The sequence below is a fragment of the Lutra lutra genome, chromosome 14, assembly GCF_902655055.1.
Source record: "Lutra lutra chromosome 14, mLutLut1.2, whole genome shotgun sequence".
In the NCBI taxonomy this organism is placed as follows: domain Eukaryota; kingdom Metazoa; phylum Chordata; class Mammalia; order Carnivora; family Mustelidae; genus Lutra; species Lutra lutra.
Genome location: NC_062291.1, coordinates 5,699,333 through 5,711,970, shown reverse-complemented (window position 1 = coordinate 5,711,970; position 12,638 = coordinate 5,699,333). Strand labels below are relative to the sequence as shown.

The 12,638-nt window shown below is 52.7% G+C and overlaps 1 protein-coding gene across 1 annotated transcript in view; it reads right to left on the bottom strand.

Annotated features, from left to right (window-relative positions):
• SLC35F3 (solute carrier family 35 member F3) overlaps positions 1-12,638 on the bottom strand; it is a 122,615-nt gene that overhangs the window by 2,089 nt on the left and 107,888 nt on the right. The window contains exons 4-6 of the mRNA XM_047703587.1: positions 6,266-6,391; positions 4,055-4,247; positions 3,200-3,289 (exon numbers count right to left, since the gene is read on the bottom strand). Coding sequence (XP_047559543.1) covers positions 3,200-3,289; positions 4,055-4,247; positions 6,266-6,391 — 409 coding nt within the window. The remainder of the gene's footprint in view (positions 1-3,199; positions 3,290-4,054; positions 4,248-6,265; positions 6,392-12,638) is intronic.

The window sequence follows — 12,638 nt, the reverse complement described above, 5'->3', positions numbered from 1 at the left end:
TCTTCATAGTTTTAGTAGTTTTCGCGTCTTCTACAATGATTTTTTTAAACTTTTTACTTATTTGAGATAGAGTGAGGGAGAGCGAGAACCAGCAGCGGGGAGGGGCAGAGGGAGAGGGAGAAGCAGACTCCCCGTGGAGCAGGGAGCCCCACCCCCCAACGTGGAGCTCGATCCCAGGACCCTCAGACCATGACCTGAGCTGATGGTGGACGCTTAACCAACTGAGCCCCCCCACCCCAGGGGGGCACTCCTACAATGGCATTTTATATTTATAATTTAAAAGCATTATTACCCAGTATATGCATATATACAATTTGAAGATCAGACTCACACTGGTTTTTAGAAGATGTAAATTCTTGTTCTGCCCCAGGGCACCATTAGCACGAGGCTCTGAAGCCCCCTGGGTCATCACTATTAAGGCCTATTAAAGGTCTCCAGGGCACATGGCTGCTACCTGACTCACATGAGGTGAGGGGACGAATCGCGAAAGAGGCTGAAGGTCCCTTAATAAGAATCCACCTCACCATTCTCTCCACAGCTAAATGGTCAAAAACATAGGGGATATTGGGGTTTTGTTTTTCCTTTTTTTGTTGTTTTTTTTTGTTTTAATTCCCTGTTTTCTTAGTTAAGCTCGACAAAGCAGATTTGGGGCCTGCCCTTTGCGCAAGAGGCACCCACTGCGTTTCTTTTATATCATTTGGTGAAAGAGGGTTTGCTGAGTTAGAGCAGGAGGCCTTGGAAAACTGCCCGCTGCCACCTGTGGGCCTCCTCCAGCTGCCCAGGAGGTGGCCCGGTTCCCCACTTCTCCCCTCAGGGTTCTCCGCTTCCCCTGCCTTCCCCCTCCTCCTCCCCGCCTGACTCTCACCTTGTCTACAGGGCATCAGAGAAAGAGAAAGGGATGAAAGTTAAACCCGGAAAAAAAAAAAAAGTTAGCAGCCCTTTTGTGGAATTAAAGTGCCTCTTTTAAATAAGTCAGGCAGAGGAAGACAAATATCATATGATTTCACTCATATGTGGAATTTAAGAAACAAAACAGATGAACATAGAGGAAGGGAAGGAAAAATAAAGTATTAAAAACAGAGAGGGGGGCAAACCTTAAGAGACTTTCAACTCTACGGAACACACTGAGGGTTGCCGGAGGGGAAGGGGCAGGTTGGTGGGGTGACGGGGTAGCTGGGTGGCAGGCATTAGGGAGGGCACTCAATGGAGCGAGCCCTGGGTGTTCTATGCAACTACTGAATCACTAAATTCTACCTCTGCAACTAGTAATATACTATATGCTAACTAACTTGAATTTAAATGAAATTTAAAAAAAAGAAATAAGAACATCATTTGAGATATAAAAAATAATAAAGTGCCTCTTTTATCTCACTTTAATTCAGAAATACTTGAATTTTTGGGGTGCCTGGGTGGCTCAGTCATTAAGTCTCTGCCTTCGGCTCAGGTCGTGATCTTGGGGTCCTGGGATCAAGTCCCGCGTCGGGCTCTCTGCTCAGCAGGGAACATGCTTCCCTCTCTCTCTCTCTGCCTACTTGTGATCTCTGTCTATCAAATAAATAAATAAAATCTTAAAAAAAAAAAAGAAATACTTGACTTTTCAATAATGACAGAACATTTGGTACATTTGGCACACGGGGACCATCAATGAGCAGGGCACACGAGCAGCTCCAGCAGTAAACATCATGGCATGTGGGAAAGCCACCCGACCCCGCTCTCATACATCGGGCAGTGGTGGACCCCTTTGCTTCTCTTCTCCAGTTGCGAACTGAATGTGATTCCTTCCTCGGACACACAATCAAACCGTGCAGGTGAGTAATAAGAAGGGATTCTCACTGACTTCTCCGACATCTGGCTGTATGAGACAGGCCAAGTGGGCTTCCACCTAGGAGCTCATGAATGTCCCTCAATAAAAGTCCTTACATGCTTCCTTGCAGTGTGACTGCTGCGACTACAACGATGCAGTGAGGTGTAGCGGGTAAGCTGATGAGTTATTTTTCCGAAGGTAGAAGCGTCTGGAGCCCGACAGGTTGGACCACTTCGCACCAGCTCTCCAGCAGCTCTGGGACTTTCAGCATTTTGAAATGTCGGGTGAGGGTAGGTACTGCCTTCACTTTTACGGGAGACAAGCTAAGGCCCGGAGGGGTGATGAGCTGGGACCACCATCCTCCAGGTGGGCAGGGCTAGTGCCCGGATGCCCCAGCCAGGCCTTCTTCCACACACTGCCCCAAGGTACCCCGAAAAGAGTCTGGGGCCAGGGAGAGGCATGTGCAGAACACGTGGGACAGGAGGAGAGAAGAAACAAATCACAAGAAAAGGCTTAGGAAACTGAGAGCTGTTTTGCTCACTGATGCCCCATGGGACAGGATAAGGACTTGCCATTGCCTGGGGGTGAATCCTCTAGTGGCCTGTGGGTAGGAGGCTCGGGATGGACGTGGCTTTGGGGGAGGGGCCTGTGCCAGGGCCAAGCGGGTGAGTGTGATGGAGAGACCCGACTTATAGACTTACGAACCCTCCTCTGGCTAAGAACAGGCCGGACGGGGCCGTCAGGGGTGAGGAGGGGGCTCCGGGAAGAAAATCCAAAACAGACACCAGAATGAACCAGGAAAAGGAAGGAGGGGAGGGGCTGTCGACCACAGGTTTTTGGAATAGCCGAGCTGCCAGGTGAGTGTTCTGGGGAGTCCTCAGGGAGAAAGCAGAGCAAGGTCCGGAGGAACTGGCCAGCGTGCTCATGAGCTTCTGGGAGGTGCAGAACAATGTTTGTGTTTCCTCAGTTTACAAACACTACACCATCCCTGTCACAGCCCGAGCACACTTTCCCCTCTAGAAAGTCACTTACAAAACTGAATTTTTTTCCTGCTACATCATTTTCCAAGCTTATTACTAAGATTAATGAGATTCATCTCTGGTTCCCACACCAGTTAGAACCTAGATGGCTGGAGACCGTCATATGTCGGGGTGGTGAGTGAAAACCCAGGCAGTCTGGAGAGACACCGTGTATGCAACACACACCAACATTCTACCCAAGTGCCTTCTTTCTACACCGAAGGGCAACGGTGCTTTCCATATAGGCACAGCAAGACTGCATGCGAGTGTGTGTGTTTGGGAGTAGGAGTATGTGTGTGTGTGAGTGTGTGAGTGAGTGTGTGTGCGAGTGTGTGTGTGTGTTTTCAAGCAGAGAGAGGAAGCCATACAGGCTTACCTGCATTCACAGGTACACTGAGGACGATTCCAACAGACATCAGAGTGGGATACGTAACAGCGATTCCAAAATTTAATACAATATTGAATGCTGAAATAAAGAACAGAAGAAGGGTATTATTCGTGCCTGGCCCTGGACTTGCCACCCTCCCTGGTCTGCACCCCCCACCCCCAGCTTTTCTGGTGAGGCTGGAGTCATGGGACTTACTACTGCCCTTTGCTCTGACTCAGGCAGCCTGGGTGGGGATCAGGGACAAAAATCCCAATGAAGCAGCATTCCTCCTCCCTTCCTGAGCTCTGACGAAGAGCAAAGAAATTCGGAAAAGGTCGTCAGTGAAAGACCCTGGAAGAGAGGACTGGGACCGTTGACTCATGCCACTAACTTGGCTTTTCTCCGTTGCCGGTGGTGACTCTGGAATGAGGACGGCCAGGTGCCTTGGGTTATGCATTCTGAGATGGAGACTGGGTGAGACCCATCCTTGGCTACTTTCCTGCCTAGGACCCGCCTCCTACCAAGTAATTGTGGTGACGATATTCATGGTAATGATAACTGAGAAAATGCACTGGGCTCTGACCCCCTCAGACCTTCACCAGCCAGCTCCCTCCCGGGCCTGTAAGTACTGTTCTGCTGTCAGGAGGTCACAGGCAGCACTGTCCGGAGTAGCGGTGCCCCTGGCTACTACTGCCAAGCCTGCAGTTCTGGAATTAGAACCCAGTGGACACAAGGGTCTTGAAGAGCACTGGGGACTTAACGACAGACTGCTGCTCTTCTTTAGGGCACGGTTTCCAGATGACCCTGGAGCTGCCCGGGGCCCGCTAGTCCGTGTCGCTTGGGGCAGGGGCAATCAGCACTTACTCAACAAGAGGACTGAAAATCCACAAAGGTTCCCCCATGGAATGTCATGGAACGAGCTCCAGTATTCCACTTTGGTGAAGTAGAGGATGACGGGAATACAGGTGATGAAAAGGATGTTAAACACGCCCAAGATGGACAAAAATAAGGCGGCTTCTCCGAACTTAGCACTGCCCAGGAGGAGCTTGAACAGAACCTGCCAGAGAAAGCGGAGGAGGGTAGGTGACGGCTCGCCCCCGCAGCCGTCGTGCCACAGTGGCAGGGGGTGCGCCCGACGAGGCTGGGCCGGGGGTGCAGGGCCGTAGCTGGGGGACGGGCAAATCCGGCCTCACTCGGCCTTCAGGGAGAGGGTGGTGGGGTCAGTGCTGGGTGCGAGGTACAAGCACCGGATCTCAGCAGCGCCCGGGGAGACAGCGACATATCTCTGGCCTCATGGAGGGCATCTCCGGGAGTCACGGCTCTGACACTAGGCTCCCTTTGTCTGTGTTGCAGTCATGACAGCACGTCCCAGCTTCAGAGCGTCCGAAGACGGGGATGCCACAGAACTTAGAAAGAGCTGCCACGAGGATGCATTCCTCTGGGGACCTCGGTTTTGTACAACACAGCCAGACCCCCAGGGCAAAGGGCTTTGGCTGCGAAGACATTTTCTATAAATCGAAGGTAGAGAGATTGTAACGCTCACAGCTCATCTCTGCTCCACCCCACCCACCCCGTTCCAGAAACAGCATGGGGTTTAGCAGAGTGCACCCCGCTTTGATTTCTTGCACCTGTTCTTATCTGTACGTATGGCAGGTGTGTGAGGCCCAGAAGAGGGACAGACGTGCCTGGAGTGGCCGGGAAGCTGGGATGACAGGGGCAGGTGCCACCGTGTTTCAGGGACCCAGCCACAACCAGGGAACGGATTTGGGTCCAGCTCGAGTCTCTGCACGGTTGTGCCTCCTACTTCACCTGCCTCTTCCTTTTTCAGCCACTTCACCAATCTTTTCAGGTATTTCTGGGCATTTGTGCATGAAGCATGAAAAGAGGAATAAATTGCTTTCAGCCTTCCACCCACTGGCCCCTCTGGAAAAAGATCAGGCCGTGGGGGAGATGGGAAAGGGGAGTCGAAATCAGAATGATCTGTGTTCATCGCAGATTGCATTTCTGTATGCGCCCTGCTTCCCATTAGCATGCAGCTGAGTGAGGCCAGCAGAGTGTGGCCTGGTCCCATTTTCTGCATTCGAATAGTGGCTTTGATGTCTCACAGTGGTGTGGGGCGATTGTGTCTTCCTAGGGAGATGGGTCCCAGAGCAGGTAGACGGCGTGTGTGCCTCTGGCTGTGGGCAGTGAGGGCGGGGAGCTGATGAGGACGGGAAGGCACAGTCATTTCTCATTCTCAAACCATAGAATGTGTTACACACAGAGCTGGAAAAAAACAAAGTCCCTTTTCTAACTCTCTCCCGTACTTAATTTTCCTCTGTCTTACTGCTTGGATCCACGAAGGGCCGTGAGTCTCCAAGCTAAACCCTCATTCTTCGTTGCATCCTCCAGGTCGGGGTTCCAACTTGGAGGCCCGAGAAGATCTGGAGTCTTCCCTCTGGAGGTGAAAGGATGAGAGAGGAAGCGAGGAAGGAGGAGGGAGAGCAGCAGCCAGAGCCGTGATGGGGGAGGGGAGAGGTGGGGGTCAAACATGGCTTCATCCAGCCCTGCAGTTGGGACATGCTTTCTAGGGCTTCCCCACATTTTGTCAAAAATGTGTTATAATAGCCGTATCACAGGAGTTGGGTTTCTATTTATTCAGCCTACGGGCAATGCTTAAAAGGCATGCGGATTCACTCTGAGTCCCGCTGGCTGCCAAAACCGTGCCATGAAAGATTTCAGTGACGAGGCTGCCCCAAGTATTTGCATCATCTCTCCAAACACCGAGCCAGCCCCCCCGGGGGCCCCGGTCCTTCTCCAGTCCTTGCCAACCAAAGAAGTCATGAAAATTAGTCGCTGCCTGTCCACTGTTCTGCCTGTTTTATGCCCAGAGCTGCAAAGAGATGGCCCTTGATGGAAAGGTCTAGAGAGCCAGAGCCAAAGCCAAGAGCGGGTGCGCGCCTCATCCCTGCGAGTCTGTCCACACACTGAGAACAGCTGCTTGGCTTAAGGCACAGATGCCATCAAAGATGCCCCACATGAGACAGGCCAGCTGGCTGAGACCCACTGCTCTGAGGGCTCGCTCCCCGCGCTTACCTTGTAGAGGGCAGACATGGACGCAGAGCCCACCACCAGTGCTATGCCGATGACAGAGTGGCTGTGGAAGCCATCGGCGTAGGTCATCATCACAATCCCAGCAATGGCGAGGATGGCGGCCACGATCTGCACAGAAGGGAGGAAACAGAGGTGAGAGGGTGGGGGGCCATGTGATGGGCCACTGAGGGTCCACGGAGGTGGAAACGCTCAGGAGAGTCTCATGCGAGGGAAGAGAGTGGGGTCTCCTTTCCAGTTCTCTGGAAAACAAATGGGATTTCTGTTCTTGCTTAGGAAAGCTTAGTGCGATGGAACCCCTGGAACAGCTAGCAGCAAGGAGCCCTGCTGTGGCCTGGCGTCAGCTGGTGGCCCGTCCCCGTGGTGCTGGGAGACCGCAGAGAAGGCGGTCATGATGCCAACAGCAGGGGCCCTGGCCCTGACAAGGTTTGGTAGACCATCCTCGGAATGACCCCAGTTCCTGCCGAAACTTCTGAGAGCACATAACATCTTGCCTCTTAGACACGTTGTATTTTAACAGAGAGGGGACTGGACGTGGGGCCCACTTAGCGCGCCGGTGGTAGGGTCTTCTGAAAGAGCGAGTGTCATGTGCCAAAGGGCCACGGTGTTCTACCCCTGGGGGTGCTGGGCCTTTCCTGAGCTGCGACGGGGCGCTTCCCCACAGCCCCCTCCATCCTGGGATTGTCCTCACCCAGACTTCCCACGTTGAACGGACGCCCCAGGGAGATGTACACGTTTCTGCTGCTGCGCAAAGTGAGGTAGTTGATTACACAGGAGACTGACTACTTGGGACAAATTCTGAAAAGGAGAAATGCATCCTTACAGAGAGTAAGTACAGGTTCTAACTTGGGGTGGTCATGGAGCTACATAAACGTCACTGGTGCAAAATGGGGCTGGGAATGCTGTGGGCAGAACAGAGATGTTGCCTCGACTGGATTCACTTGACAGCGCTATCCCTCTTAACGGCTCATTCAAAATTGACCCCGGCTACCGATAACAACCTCAAGTAGCCCCCGTCTACTAAGTGTTTTCTATGTGATCATATCATCCATTTCATTTTGTAAACATGAAAACTTTGGCTCAGAGAGGTCACGGCAACGTGCCCAAAGTCACAGAGCTGGTGTGTGGCTGAGCGGGGATGTAAAATTTCAGGGCTGATTGCAAAATCCGTGTTGATCTACAGAAACAGGAAAAGCAGGATTCACAGAATAGTTGGCTACAGCCAACTCTGAGGTTTGAACTGAGGTTTCCTTTCTGACTTCAGCATAATGTTCTCAGGTTAGCGAAAGGTAGTGTGGCAGAGTCTCACGCACTGTGAGTTGCATGCTTCTAGAATATTCCTTGTGCAGTATCTTCCTGTGATGCAAACTCTGCCCATGCAACAGCAACACCGAGGCTCTGAGAGGGGCACCAGGGAACTGACTGCCCACTTGTCCTTCCTGATTCGTAGATCACTGTCAGCCCTCATTCTGCATCACAGGCTGACTATGTTTCTTATGCATATGCTACCTGCACTGTGTACAACTGTTCACCGAGAGAAGGAAACAGAGATCAGGAAGACAAGCGACTTTTTCTTCCCTCCAGGAGAAGAAAGGGGCACGTGACAAGGCAGGAAGGGAAAGAGGTAGGCTCCTGGCCCAGGGGACACAGATAATGCAAAGATGCTGCTTGGAACGGGTTGACCTCGCGAGGCACCCGAGGTCCACAGGGAGAGAAATAACTAGAAAAAAGAGGAAGGGAAGAAGAGAGCTGGATTTCAGATGATTTGGTGCATTTCCAAAGGTGCCTGAGTTTTTCCAAACTTGGGGCTTTAGTTTCGAGGATGTGAAGGAGCCCAGGGGTTGATTTTCTCCTGAGGACTTACAAGGCTGACTCCAGCCTCTTCCTTTGTCGTCTCTACTGATTCAGTAATAAAGGGCTGTGAGGTCCCTCCTCCCCCCGCCCCTACCCAGGGCTGTGCTGTGCCGCAGAGCTGAGTGTAGGGGCTGGCGGGGGACAGGTAGAGCTCTCCAGGCCATACTTGAGGAGTCCAGGACCCCAGAGGTCATTGTGACAGGTGGCATCAGGAGACGGTGGTCCCCCAGCTCCCAGCTCTAGCTCTCCTCTTAGGAGTCCTGTCCTAGGTCACAGGACCTGCCTGCTCTATATTGTGGGGCACCCCGTCTCCTAGAGCCAGTAGCCCTGCTGGGACCCCCTGGCCCTGAGCCTGGGGCCCACCCAATGTGCTGGAGCCAAGTTCACTCTTCATGCCCTGGACAGCAGAGCAGAGCTGAAACACCCTATGAATTGGGGGGGCAGGGCCTAGACATTCTTCAAGCGTGACATTCCCTTCAAGATCCCAGTTCTGTCCTTAAAAATGACTTAAATGTATACTTTACATTTATACCATAACATACCCAGGTTTCTTGGTTTGCACTTGGGAATGTTGGCTGCCTATTTGCTGCACTATGATGTACTTTCCAGGAAGGCCAGGGGGGCCTGTCCTATGGTTTCACATGCCCCCCATCGAGAGAATGCTGAGTTGGAGAAGAAAATAAAGGAAAGTAGACAACTGAACTTGTCCCTGCCTCTCTTTTTCCCCACCTTCCACCACCCTCCACGTATCCCGTGGATCTGTCCGAAAACAGGGAGTCGGGGCTTCAGACTCATGGGTAACAGTGGCCCTAGCCCTGGGAAGGGTGAGCACCACCATCTCTACTTCGGCAGAGGGGGCCGGGGGTGGTGGGGCGTTAGCTGGAGGGGGAGGAAACGTAGGCGCAGGAGACACCGAGGTCAGCACGTTGCCCATCACCCTCTTGCTGGTATAGCCTCACCTTCCCTGGTGAACCCACGATAGCTGCCAGGCCCCCGGGGCTCTTCCCTGCCTCCCCCATGGTCCCCTGCTCCCTCTCCAATGTCAGGCTGAGGGGCAGGAGGCAAACTCAAGGAGGAATGAGAGAGGTGGGAGCAGCACAGAGTCTGACCACCTCTCAGACAAGCTCTCCGCTCTGCTCAGACTGGGACGGGCTGTGCGTCCTCTGCCACACCGAGCCCCGTGTGCTGTGCTGTGGATGTGTACATCCTGGGGCAATTCTGAGCCACAGAAAGGACAAATTGGAAATATATGCCCCCTCCCAGCTCCTGGCTGCTCTTACCCACTCAGACTATTAAATTTCAGTGGGGATCGTCTAGTGGACCCTTCTGATTTCAGGGCATGGGAAGGGGCCAGTGGTGAGCCCTCCAGGGCTCCCCCAGGCTCTGTGGGTGCTCTGGATCCTCCCCAGGTGGCAGGGGACAGCCTCCCAGACGCAAGGCAGTTGGGATCAGATGCAAGAGCTACCGTTCAGGGACGGACCCTCGTGAGACGCCGAGGGCGCTGTCATTACCAAAAACATCACCTAGAACCCGAGATGGGAACTGGTCTTGGAAAAGGCACAGGACCCCCAGGAATGGGCTACGGGGGTTTGAGGGCCCACCAGAATGATCTCTCAGACCTCTCTTGCTCCTGCGCCAGTCCCTCCTGGTTGGAGAGCCCTGACTATGGTGGGTGGTCGCCATTAGCTCCTTGGCCTGTAGAGAATCCCATCTTCCGTGTCCCCTGAGCTGGGCTGGGGGAGGTTTCATCCCAAATGCCTGCTCTCTCTCCAGCTGCTGACCACAGCTGGGTGGCTTTGGCTTCATGCACCCCGAGTTCTACTTGCTCTCATTTTATTGCTGCTTTTCCTACATAAAACTGCCTCCGACGTTCATCTGCTCTGACACGGTCACCAAAAACACTGGGCTGATCCATCGAAGCCCTCCAACTGAGAAAGAACGACAGAAGTAACACCGAGAAAGAGAACCGTTAGTGGATGTTACGTCGGGCATACACCATTTTATTTGATTCTCACTGCTGTTCTCCGAAACGAGTGCTCGTCTACCTTAAAATGAGGTAACAGAGGCTCAGAGATGTTCAGTGACTTGCTCAAGGCCCAACAGCTTATGAGAGTGGAATCAAGATCCAAACCCTGGTCCCCTGACACTAGACGAGAGCACCTCCCTGCGGGGTCAGAAAGCCCGAGTCTGGAGAGCCAGGGAACACACAGCACAGAGTCGAAGGGTGACACAGTGGCCAACCTGGGCTCCTTTCGATGGTCACCTCTGATGCCCTACGTGGCCGGGATCTGGATCGCTCAGGCGTGAGAAGATGTTTGCTGCTGCTTGGTCAGTCCATGGGACCTGGACCAGTTGGATGTTTTGCAGGAACCACAGCCCTTGTGATGTGAGTCATCGTCTGAATAAACACAGGTGGGCCATGCAGTCGGTTCCCACCAGAACAGCTGTTCCCACCAGCATAATGCTGAGCCTCCTTCAGCTGCTTTTTGTCTCTCAGGCTTATAAGCTTGGCCCTCCGGGAAGGGGAATGGGTCAGTTCCCTTCAATCTTTGGAAATTCTGCGCCAGCTACCCCAACAGTCTAAGAGAAACCTTAAGAGAACCCTCGTACCAGTTAGATATTATCTGGGATCTGAGTTTCCATCTGTTCTCAAGGGGAAATTTCCCATCCTACCAGCCACTGAGGGAGTCTTCCAGACTTTTCTAGCTCTCTGAACTCCTAAAGAGGAGAAGAGGGGAATCCACAGTGACTTGGAGCCGGAAGCCCTCAGATGACAGGTCACACGCTTCTCAGAGGAGTGATGATCGTTAGAGACCCACAACCACACACAATCCCATCGCCAACACCAGCCTCTTAGACCTTCATCTCGGGACCGGCCTAGCGATGGCTTCAGTGCAGGATTTTGTTCCATACATAGCAGTCAGCTCAGACCAAACTGGCCAAGTGCCCAGGATGGCTGGACTGGATCACTATCGGGGGAGACAACCCTCTCATCCATGAGCAGCGACAAAGAAAAGATCTGAGTGTGCCATGCTGGTCTCTCTGAGTCTAGGAGGGTTTCAAGTGTTTTCCAACTCCTTCTCTTAACCTCAAAAAAAAAAAAAAAAAAAAAAAAGTCCTGCTTAGAGACAGAATTCACCTTGAAGTTTCTCTTCCCAATGAACAGGATCCCGTTTGGAATTTGCTTTGGACATCAGAATCTTGCCAAAAAGTTTTATGAATTCCCTTGGGATGCTGCATCCAAATAAAGTCACGATGGGCCCTGGGACCTCTGAGTCTTCAGAGTCCAGCCAGGCGGGCAGACGGACAGACTACTGCTGGAAGTACCCGCATTTCTTGGGGAGGTGCATTAGATAATTTATTTGCTGAAAGCTTTTCTGGGTGGTTAGCACAGGGAGTGAGTTTTTATTCCAGAATTAACATTAAGTCTCAAAACAAATTTTCCCCCTACTGCAAGCTAAAAATTATCCTCAGCCGTTGACTCATGTCCCCACTGCTGTTTGAGTAACTAGGTGGGTGTGAATCCTCCACCAGGGTGATGTCATTGTTCCCAGGACAATGAGCAAAGGACACAAGTAACAGAGGGCCGGGAGTCTGCCCCCTGACTGGTGCCAGCGCGGTTCAAGGGAATGGTGACTGCCCATTGAAAGGGCTCTCAGGTGCCTGGCCGGCCCACCGGGCCTGAAACACGGCCTGCAAATGCAGGAAGGAGTTAGTGATCCACGCCTCTCCTCCCCACTGCCCCCCAACCAAGAGATCTAGCTTCAAGGCCAAATCCAAATCCTTTGTCCTTGTGTCCCTGCCAAGGTGGTGGTGGGGTAGTAGCAGCCCTTGGCCACCAGAGGGAGACAAGCAGAAGCCACCAGGATTCAGTCAATAAGAACAGTCCCCTCGCTCCTTTTACTGGGGTGAGTCCCTGTATAGGTCACACAATCATATTTCACACCGCTGTCAGACATCTGGCTAGCTGTTTGACTGGATTTTAATGGGACTTGCCAAGTCTCGGTTCTGACAACAAGAGGTACTTTGAGGACACAAGAATTTCAGTCTCCCTTCGCCTGGGGTGTGAAGGGAAGGAAACTGTCCGTCCACCATCTGGACTTAGCAAAAGCGTCTCTGGCCCATTTCGGCTCCGTACACACGGTCCAGACAGTGGACCCACCGAGACCGTCCATGTGGATGCGGAGGGATCCTCCGGCTTTCAGATGCATCCTAAGCAAAGAGGGACAGGGTTAGCAGAGAGCTCCCGGCGGCAGGGCGTGGCTGCCCTCGGGAGAGACGGGGGGAGCACGCAGAGAGGGGAGAATATCGCCATCCCTAGGAGGGGTCCCCGACGGGCACACACTTTAGGGAATGCTTGTTGAAATGCTCGAAATGAAAGGTGCTTTAATGAATGCTTGTCGAGTATGGTTTGCAAGCGAGAAAGTTGGCAAGGCACACTGAGACCTCAGGCTCCTTTTCTGCCGCAGATCGGCAGGACAGTGGTCAGCAGTGTATGCTCAGG